Source organism: Helicoverpa armigera, chromosome 13, assembly GCF_030705265.1.
Source record: "Helicoverpa armigera isolate CAAS_96S chromosome 13, ASM3070526v1, whole genome shotgun sequence".
In the NCBI taxonomy this organism is placed as follows: Eukaryota; Metazoa; Arthropoda; class Insecta; order Lepidoptera; family Noctuidae; genus Helicoverpa; species Helicoverpa armigera.
Window position 1 is genome coordinate 2,451,902 of NC_087132.1, and position 9,999 is coordinate 2,461,900.

Below are 9,999 nucleotides of genomic sequence, written 5' to 3' on the forward strand. Positions count from 1 at the left end.
GGTGACTCTGGAAAAACAACATTATATTAGTGGATACTAAATAATTTTTATTATTTTGAAGTAGGTAATTTGACTATAGTACCGTGTATCGCGTCACCCCTTTGCAAGACTGGTTCAATTTTCTTAAGGGTTCGCACCCTATTGTTAGAACGGGACAAACTCTATTAGGTAGGTATCTACTGAGACTTCGTTATCCATCTGTCCATCAGACTATCACCAGTCCCAGTCTCATGAACTGTCGGACTCACACTTGACAGGTTTTATTTTGACTTCCGACGAATTAACGAATGTCAAAGTTGGTACCAACCAACTTAGCTGCTAGGCTGCTGAACACTGTTTACCTTTGATCGGTTAACCAGTGATGTAAGTATGTATTATTTCCTCATGATATTGGCAAAAAATAATTTGCAGTCTGGCAATGAATTGGCACAACAAGTCAATTAATATTTTCAATTACCTAATTAATTATTTATCTATCTACGCATACAATACAAACTATAGTTAGAGGCTAGAGGACAATCACTATTGCCTATTATTCTGTCGATGTCCTTATCGATATAATAGAGGTCAATGCATCCATTGAATACCGACGATTTAAGCTGTCAATGAACGGAATGTCTAAGTAGATAGGTATACTATGATCCTTATTTAATGGTGTCGTGTTTTAATTACCACATTGATTTCGTTCCTTGTAATATTTGAAGGTTAAAATGTAGCTGAGTAACAAATAAAATCGCCTACTCATTTAAATTCGTCATATTGACGGAGTATTTTCTGAGCTAATACCTACTAGGCTACAAGACACAAGTTTCTATACTCACCTTGGTATGATATAGCCAAGTTTCCTGGCCCGTCGTCCAGCATACCCCATAAGGTGGGCTCCAAGAGAATGTGCGATCAATTGCAAGTCGACCACGTTCAAACCAGCTTTGATCAACGTCACCAGCGCGTCTCCCAGTTGATTGCCAATCTAGACGCAGTAAAATTAAAATTATAGACTTATAAATAACTAATATTTCTAGTTTTGAATTTGAATAGGCTAGTTAAGGCTAAAGGTGCGTTCTATGTGAGGGTTTAAGAAGCGAACGCAAAGCAGCGCGGCGCGAAAACAACAGTCGTTTTTTTTAATGTGACGCGACTATGAGACGCGACGCTGCACTGCGTAAATTTTTGAATTCGCTTAGGATCGCGTCGCGTTGATTCGCCCATGCAGAACGCGCCCTTAATCATGGAAAACTCCGGCTGGCAGCAGGATCCAACTTTTACTTTTATGCTTATATTCCACTCCCAACAGAATAATGATTGCATAACGCATTAACATATAAAGAAAGTAAACAAAGACGGACAGAATATCAAGCAGTTGGAACTCGTCACCATCATTCATTGAATTCTATTGTTCGAGTTCAGGTTCAAGAACCTTTCAGAAATGTGTGTCAAGAATTTTGTTTAAAAGCAATTTGTTATTTTTTTCAATTAACTGATATGATGAAGTAATTCGACTTTTAACATTTTGTAAATTAAATAATTTGGCTCGCTTATTTATTGTCTCTGTATTCACAGCTGCACATTTGACTTCGTTTGCTGTCACGTTTGCCAAGTTCACCAAGACGAACGTTCGTTTTTCTTACAGCAACTGGAATGAACTTGGGTCTTAGCATCTGGTTAGTAGACACCGTCAGGTGGATTTGTGTCCACTCTAACACTATAACTGTTTTCTTTGGAACTTGGGTCTTGGTACCTGGTTTTTAGAGAACGTGAGGTGGACTTGAGTTCACTGTTGCACTTGGGCTTATTATGTTAATCATACTGAAGTCCACACAATTAAAAGCAGAAGACTTATTTAGAATCCAGACTATTATTCATTCACCTACCTTAACAGCATTATTAACAGCATACAGATACCCAATCCTGGTACCAAGTAGCGTGCTCTCCGCTTCACCTTCCCAGTTCAGGAGGCATATATTAGACTTGTTCTTAGCTACGTAAGCCTGTATCATGGCAGTCGTCGCCGGTCCTTTTACTTTGCCTCGATAACCGAAGGTATAGAACACGGTCTTGAGATCTTTTGCCAAGCCTGGGAGAATGGCGAGAGGCTCCTCCAATGGTGTTTCTTTGTAATTTGTTATGGACCTAAAAATAATCTTGATAAGTGTGTTGAAGTGAGATTTGGTAGTCAAATGGAGGATTATAATTTGGCACTAAGTATTGATAATAGAAAATTAAATGGCAAATTTTGTATTATTTCTTGTATTGTGGTAGTTTCATTGTTGGATGGTAAACCGGTCATGTATGCAATATGTACCTAGGTACAGGTTACGCTAGGTTTCGTAAACAGTTGTTAAACCACTAGGCACTAGGCACCTCGCAGTCTGTATGACCTGATAGTAATTTCCGATGCGCAATTAAACAAGTAAAGCAATACCAACGTGTTTCATTTGGTTTCCAGTCTGACTCACACAAACCACGATATTTTTAGTCGGGTTTAAAATTCATGATTTCCAATTCGTACCTTACAGGAAATATTTTACCTTTGTGGTAAATGTAACTGCTGCATTACTTTTACTCATGTTTTTCTTTACATAATGCTCTCAAACTTAATAATCTCTTAATACGCTGAGTTTAAGTTATTCTTTTACGTTACGCTTTAAATATTTTTTCCTAACGTTTTATGTCATAGATCTCCATAATGCGGCAAAGTAATGCCGAATTCCGTAATTTATCTGAAGGACTACTGTTTCTTTTCTATGAAATTATCTTCTTTGTCCATTACCTAATTATGATAATTATTCTGTTACAGCATGTTACCCATAACTACTGACAAGGTTTTGTACGTGTAGGCCAACAATACACTACGAACAAGAATCGTGGAAAACATACTACTTTTTGCAGTATTTTCCAAACATCAATGTTTAGCAGGGGCAATCCGAGCGCGGTGTTGTGAGTCAGTCAGGCTACTCAGCCGCGTCGGTCGTTGTCGAAGCAAGCAAATAGTATGCATGCTGAACTCGACCTGTTGTTTTGTAAAAACAACAGGTCGAGGAACAAACAGGTGGAACAAAGGTCGCCACTCTAACCTGGGTTCATCTATTATGTTACCTGTTTCTAGAGAATATTTTCGTCTCGAGCTAAATCGTGCTTAGTCGCGTGGGAGATGTTTCCGCAACCTACTTCCTATATTAAAAATAGTCTAACTAGTTAGTCTAGTTTTCTACTTCCGGGAGTCGGTAGGCAGTTTATAAAAGCTCTTAATGATCTTTATTGTATAGGTATCTGATTCGTCAGATGTTTTTTATTTAATTTTTTGTGCCTCCTAATGCCCGGATTCGGGGTAACATTATTGTTACATTAAACCACTTAAGTTATTATCATAGTAGTGTACTTACTTAATACTGTGTCGTTACATTGCACGCTCATTTTGTATCATGTGTGGAAAAAATAACATGTATTTTATTATTTGAGTTCGTGCATGTACCTATACATTAGCCAAAATGATAACAATTAAGACAAAGTATATAACGAGCGAAGTTGCCTTGATGCTGTATCAGCTATTGACAACTGTGTAAACTGTATTGCAAGGTTTTTCATTATAAGTAATGACTCGTTATATTTTATTTCAATATAGTTCCAGCATTATGATCTCGTCTGTTCGAACTTTAGCTAGTTCCGTGCTTAGGAAGGTTATTTCCACCTTTTCAATTGTTTTCAAATGCATCTGACTCACCCGAATGTGAAGTTGAATAAAATTTTAATTAAGTAAGTCAATTATTTTTGCTAATTGCATCGCGGATATTTCCTGATTGCTTAAATTAATCGAGCTATCTATTGAATTTTAAGATTTAATTACAATGCAAATCTTTTGCTTACCCATTGTAACATATAATACTGGCCGCTTGTGTTATCTCTAGCGATCCTGAAATATAAATTTTGTTAATGCAATAAAAAATTAAAGGCAACAAACAGAGTGATCTTATCTAATTTTCTGGACATAACTTTTGTATATGAATGCCTTATGAATAAAATAAGGGAAAGATAATGCGGTATTGGAAAATCGAGAAAACTTATACGATACCTTAACATGAAGTATTCGTAACCAAACCGATTTTTATATAAAAACGATAAGTTTTCTCGCAAATTCATTAGTGACATTGATGAGTTCATTCATCAGTCGGATGTAACGAATTGTTGGTTTTCTTTTTGTTGTTATTTATCGCATCTTTGATTTAAGAATCGCTACCGTGAAGTTACGATTAAGTTAGTTCATGCTAGGTTGAAGGCCAACATTGCCCATCTCAGAATATTAGAACGCACCCAAAGGCACTCTGTAGGTACCTCTTGTATATAAAAATTTTCTTTTGTATAAACAATTAGCAAATATTACTATCTTAATAAATATTGATGTAGGTAAATATTTTGTATTTCCTATTAAGCGACAAAATCATATAACATCGAAAATTATAAGTCTATTGCATTTTTTTTAAGCTCTGGCCTTTGGAGATAATAAAATAATGAATATAGGTATATCTCTTGAATCGTATAACTTCTTGGTTAATTATAAATTATAATATGGTTAATATGCTTAGATTTACATACAATGACGTAAATAACAAAAAAAAACAATTATAAAATATTAAAAAAAGACTAACCGATTAAAAAAAGAGGCGTCAAATATAACAATGTCTTCGCACTGCACATTTTTAAAAACTATTTAAAACTCCACTACATTAATTTCGTAAATAAATACTTTTTAAGGATCAACCTTCTTTCGAAACACTTTTTTTTATTTTTACGACCAGTTTTTCCGCACGTTCGCGTGCGTTTGCGCAAGGATGCGCGCGCGCTGGTCTAGTAATACTGTAGGACTGATAAATTATCGCTAACGACATTGTAATCAAGTCGCGGAAGTGCACAGATGTTTGTTTACAATCGTAGCTTTTTAACCGACTACAAAAAGGTGGTTGCCTGTTTGACCTTTATGTAGGTAGGTACGTAATATTGCCAGAACTAGACTTGTAAGTATTTTTTTTCCTTTTCATTATTACGAAGATTATACACAGATAATCATCGTATATCACCTTATTTATTATCCTAACTGTGGATTAAGATATTTTCAATTTGGTTATGTTTCAACAAAACACAGACTTCGGTAACTTGAAATGACCCATCATTTCAAGTTACCGAAGTAGGATAAAAAAAGAAAGACATTTGATTAAAATAAATACATTTTATTTATCACACACAAAATTATAGAGAATACATAACATAAGCCGTAAAATAAATATTAAGAAGCTTATAATTCCAAATCATTAGCCTATGCCAGTCAGTAAATGGGTTAGAGATTAAGGTCTTTGCACGCTGTCGTCGTGAAAATCATGGCTGCAAGACCTTATTTTTAGTGTCTTCATATTCCCCGGTGTTCCCAAAAAATGCACTCAAGCTTATTGTAAAAACACTATCTCTACAAAATACTTTCCTAATCCCCAGATGATTTTGATGAATAAGGTACTGTAGAGGTTTTACCCAAATACCAAAAATTTTAATTAATACTGGTAGTTAATTCGGGCAGCAATTCAAATAATATTTCTTCGAATACAAATAGATAAGTTTTTACATTGGTTCTACCATCAAGCTCGACGCATAAACCTCAAGCAAAAAGTTAATGAAAATATTTCATTGCAAGTACCTACAATGTATCAGTGAATATGTACCGACTGACAAAGGTAACTAATAATAAGATTGGTAAATACTTAATAAACACACATAATAGCAAAAAAAAACTATAGGTACTGAACCTACAACAACCCATTTTGACGGGAAACCCTTAAGTCTGGAATATAGAACAAACCGGCATTGTTAGGTTCTCTGGAATCTGACAAATTTTACCAATCGAAGATTACCCTTACACTATTGTGATAAGGTTGAAAATCTGCTGAAGAAATTTGATAGATTGAGGTACGTTGATGTGTCTGTACCTAATTCCAAACTTTGGTACAAAGGTCTCCTCCTAGTTGGGCGATGTGCCGTTCTGATACAAGCCGTATGGAGACGTGGCCCTTGTTCGCAGGTAATGAGCTCCACGTTGGCTGTAGAAAAAAAATATCTTATAAAAAATACATCTTCATAAAATTAAAAACTATAGTAAATTCTGCTCTTTTAGAAAATTAGTCGCTTGTGCCTTCATGTATGTGTCTTCTAACCTACGTTACAGCCTTTTATATCGTCCCACTGCTGGGCACAGGCCTCCTCTCACACGGAGAAGGATTGACGTGTCTTCTTGGTAGGTATTAAGATTTAAATGCACACTGCATTTATGCTTCGTGGATTTTTTTAGTAAATAGCCTGATTTTGGTAAATACGTATTGGCTTTAATTTCTTTAGCAGAGAGTATATTCAAGAGTGAAGCTTGACTTACCCTTGATCGAAAAATGTTGTCATGATTAAAGTCCGGTTAGGGTCGCCTCCTCCACTGAGCCAACTTTGGTAGGACACTGCGTAAATGGCTATGAAGGACCCGTTTCTCGTGATACACTCTGCGGCAAATCTCCAAGCCATGTTGTGGCTGCACATAGCTGGAAAACAATTGAATGATTATAAAACCAAGTCATATACGTGGATTTACCTTTTGTGGTTTATGTTTTACCGTAAGTGGGTACGTAATGTACGTATGTAGATTTATATCTTTTTGAAAGGAAAATGCAAAATCTTCTTTGTTTAAAAGCCGGTTTCTGTGTACTTTTGTTCGAAGCTAATAGTTAGCTTAATAGCTTAAGCATCTGAATAATATATAGGCTACTTTTATCTGGATGCTTGTTGTATTGTTTGTTCTAGAATTGCAAATTGTGTAACTTACGATCCGTGCTTCCAACACATGCGTTCTGAGAGTTAGGCTGATCAGTGTTAGGCCAGAACTGCACTGAGACGGTAGAATTTCTGATGCCATAGCCTCCAGCATCCGTATGAACTACCTCCGTGTAGTCGGCATCGGTATAACTAAACGCTCGATAAGTTGAAGGAGGATTGAATAAAGGCCCAGCGGGATCCAGCCCCGTCATTCTGGAAATAAAAATTAGGTATACATGTAATATCGTACGTTATCTTCACATTACCAAACAAAATGTATTGTTAACTTTCAAAAGAGATTCCATGGACTTTCTTGAAAGTTCTTCTCCATGAGACCAGCTCCTTGGAACCTTGCAACTAGCTTGACTTGAAATAGACCTACTATTTGAAATAAAAATTATTTTGACTTTGACTGGCTCACTAGAAAAATCTGAAATTCTACTCGAAGAATATGAATTTAATTTTGCTTACTCACCTCTGTAGTGTATAGTTTGATGCTGCGGTCCTGCGCCCAGCGCCTCCGTTGACGTGGCTCCCCAGGGAGTGACCAATCAGTATAAGTCTCTCCACAAATAATATACCATTTTGGAGCAGAACCACCAGCGCTGCACCGAATTGATCGCCGACCTATAATCAAGAGCCACTATCATCATAAATTTTTGGATTGTGGAATGTCTAGAGGTCTTTAAAGTTTTGATAACATTAACTGGCACGCTCTTTTGATAAGCAACCCTATGTACTAATTTTGTTGAAAATATATGATACCTAGTAATATCAAAAACCTGAAGAGTATGCTTGTTTGCTTGATTCGCTAATCTGAGAATCTACTGGACCGATTTAAAAAAAAACATTGTTGGATAGCTCATTTGTCGATGAAGGCTGCGTGGTGATCCTGAGTGGCTACCGTTTTGTTTGGGCTGCTTTTGTTTTCTACAACTATACATAATACATACCGTTTCAACCCTATTCACGACACAAGCATACCCAAGTGCACAAGAAGCTTCTGTCTCCCAGTTCAATATGCAGCAATTGGTATCATTTTTCGTAAAGCAAGCCTGCATCATGGCCGTATTTGCGGGCCCGCTAGGCTTGCTCTCCCAGCCACCAGTGAAGATCATAGTGAAGTTCTTTGTAAGCAATGGCTTGACGAGGGTTGCATTATCCAATGGTGCCTCTATGTAGTTGGTAAGAGTACTGAAAGGTTTTTAATAGTATTACAGTTGGGAGTTGGGTATTGTTGGAAATAAGTTTCGACTAAGCAAAAAGCGACTTATGGCTGATTTCTGAGCATTATTATTGATGATTTATCTATATTTTTTTAAGCAAAAAGGAATAGATATACTGCCAAATAGACCATGTAACATATAAAGTACATGTCTTTCGAATGAGTTCAAAGAGTTTGCACATTATGACATGACTGAAGCAATTATGGGTTTCCTTACCCGTTGAAACATCTTAAAGAGGCTGCTTGTGTTAGTTCTAGTAAACCTGAAAGAGATGTAACTCTTATTTATTAATTTATTTAATAGTTTGTACACATAAAATCACAGACTAGAATAAATAACAGAAAAAAAAAATTACAATGGCACAGCGTATTTCAAAAGAAATTTCTTCCAGCAGGCCCGTTATGGGATAGAAAATATGAAATAAAATATTACTTATTTGATTTCTAATGATCCCTTGATTCGATGTTCGGAAAAAGTTAGTTACTTACATAACACGAGGAAAGCCGTTTTCAAAATGTTTAGATACATGGTAGTTTTTGTAATTTTCCTTTGTAAATGCTTGTACTAGTCAACCTACTAGTCAACTGACTGTTAACTGTTAACTTTTCGTCTATTCTCCGGCTGTTATATACTGAAAAACTTCTTAAAAAACACTTGTTTTAATTAACATAAACAAACTCAAATATGTATGTAAAATATGTTGTGTTTAATGATGCATGCATAACAATAGGCTGCTTATACACTAACTGTAGTAAGAATAAAATAGTTACTCAAATAATATAATGAATAGCTAATGAAGCCAGATTAGTCATTTATACAGCAAGTAGGTAAACTAAGATTCGTATTTCAACAAAAAGCAGGTCATATCAAACAATGTTGTAGTCAGTTCTTGGCTGCTTCTCATATTTGATCTGGTTCGAGATAAGAAGTCCTACCATACACGTACAGAAAACTAACGTGAAGTGGACTCTGGAGCTGCGTTTCCCTCCCTTAAAAACTACCCTTCCATTAGGTACCATTGAAATACTCCCCATCCAAATCGACTAGGAAATTCATTGTTCCTAAAATCGTTCCCGTTCACAATTTCCATCATTGCACTTGCCGCTTCTCTGGTGTTGCAAAAGCCAAACCTGTCAATAGTTCTGCTCGATTTCATAGAAAAATGTGATAGCCCTGCATAAATTCCAGAGAGCTAAAAAGTGATATGAATCTCTTTAATGAGAAAATGTTAGTTTAAAACCGTGGTTGTAAAGTACGCATATTTTTTTATTCCTTGTCAATACGTGTAATGGTTCAATGTGATTTCGAATTTTGTCATGAGTTTGTAACTAGCTAATTTTACTAATTGGGAATTTATATACAACGTAACGGCTATCCCTGTTTAACAAGTGCTGCTTAGAAGCTTCCCTTTTGTCACCTTCCCTATAAGGGTTCTCTTATGAGGTAACATTAGTAGCTGCTCCTAAGCATGTTCAGAGTTATCTCGGGCAGCAAGAGCAGCAAGCAGATGGTCTTGCGCCTCGAGACACATTTTAAGATCGGAGTTGATCTTTTAAATTTTGAAAGTCGTTGCTAGTTTGCTACAGGGGTTTGGGTAAAATACTTGATGGAGTACCTATTTCGTATGGAATGGGGGGTCGAAGGTACACTTCGGGGTTTATGAACCTTGCCACAGTGTACCTTCAAACCCCGTTCACCTTAGAGGTACAGTGAGGAATCTCCACGGGAATCTCACTAATCCGTCCAGCGCTGTGGCAGGCTGACTTCCAACCTCACTACATGAGTCATTATATAACATGTAAAAAACCAGGTAACTCACTCTATTAACTTCAAAAATATATAATACACAAACAAAATATTGTAACACGAATCCACCAAAAACCAAAACATGCATTGTTTGACGCATATTGTCATAATTGACGTAACAGGACGCTAC

General features: G+C 36.2%; 2 protein-coding genes across 2 annotated transcripts; both read right to left on the reverse strand.

Moving 5' to 3' along the window:
- Positions 1–814: 814 nt before the first annotated feature.
- Positions 815–4,862, reverse strand: LOC110384425 (phospholipase A1). The gene is made up of 4 exons (XM_064037534.1): positions 4,644–4,862; positions 3,865–3,910; positions 1,872–2,130; positions 815–970 (listed from the first exon to the last, which is right to left on the reverse strand). Exons 1-4 carry the CDS (start codon positions 4,690–4,692, stop codon positions 818–820), a joined length of 507 nt encoding a protein of 168 aa, XP_063893604.1. The 5' UTR covers positions 4,693–4,862; the 3' UTR covers positions 815–817.
- Positions 4,863–5,201: 339 nt separating this feature from the next.
- LOC110384438 (lipase member H-B) lies at positions 5,202–8,702 on the reverse strand. The gene is made up of 7 exons (XM_021345721.3): positions 8,552–8,702; positions 8,280–8,325; positions 7,791–8,031; positions 7,313–7,464; positions 6,848–7,050; positions 6,410–6,566; positions 5,202–6,080 (listed from the first exon to the last, which is right to left on the reverse strand). The coding sequence occupies exons 1-7, from the start codon at positions 8,589–8,591 to the stop codon at positions 6,002–6,004; spliced, it is 918 nt and encodes a 305-aa protein (XP_021201396.3). The 5' UTR covers positions 8,592–8,702; the 3' UTR covers positions 5,202–6,001.
- Positions 8,703–9,999: the final 1,297 nt, after the last annotated feature.

Excerpts from the sequence above, each read along its gene's own strand:
- LOC110384425 (XM_064037534.1), bottom strand. The coding sequence starts at position 4,692 with ATGTGCAGTGCGAAGACATTGTTATATTTGACGCCTCTTTTTTTAATC. Across the intron at positions 2,131-3,864 it reads AGTATTATATGTTACAATGG|GTCCATAACAAATTACAAAG; the intron begins GTAAGCAAAAGA and ends GATTATTTTTAG. Across the intron at positions 971-1,871 it reads CTGTTAATAATGCTGTTAAG|ATTGGCAATCAACTGGGAGA; the intron begins GTAGGTGAATGA and ends TACTGCGTCTAG.
- LOC110384438 (XM_021345721.3), bottom strand. The coding sequence starts at position 8,591 with ATGTATCTAAACATTTTGAAAACGGCTTTCCTCGTGTTAT. Across the intron at positions 8,326-8,551 it reads AACGGCTTTCCTCGTGTTAT|GTTTACTAGAACTAACACAA; the intron begins GTAAGTAACTAA and ends CATCTCTTTCAG. Across the intron at positions 6,567-6,847 it reads ATGTGTTGGAAGCACGGATC|CTATGTGCAGCCACAACATG; the intron begins GTAAGTTACACA and ends ATTGTTTTCCAG.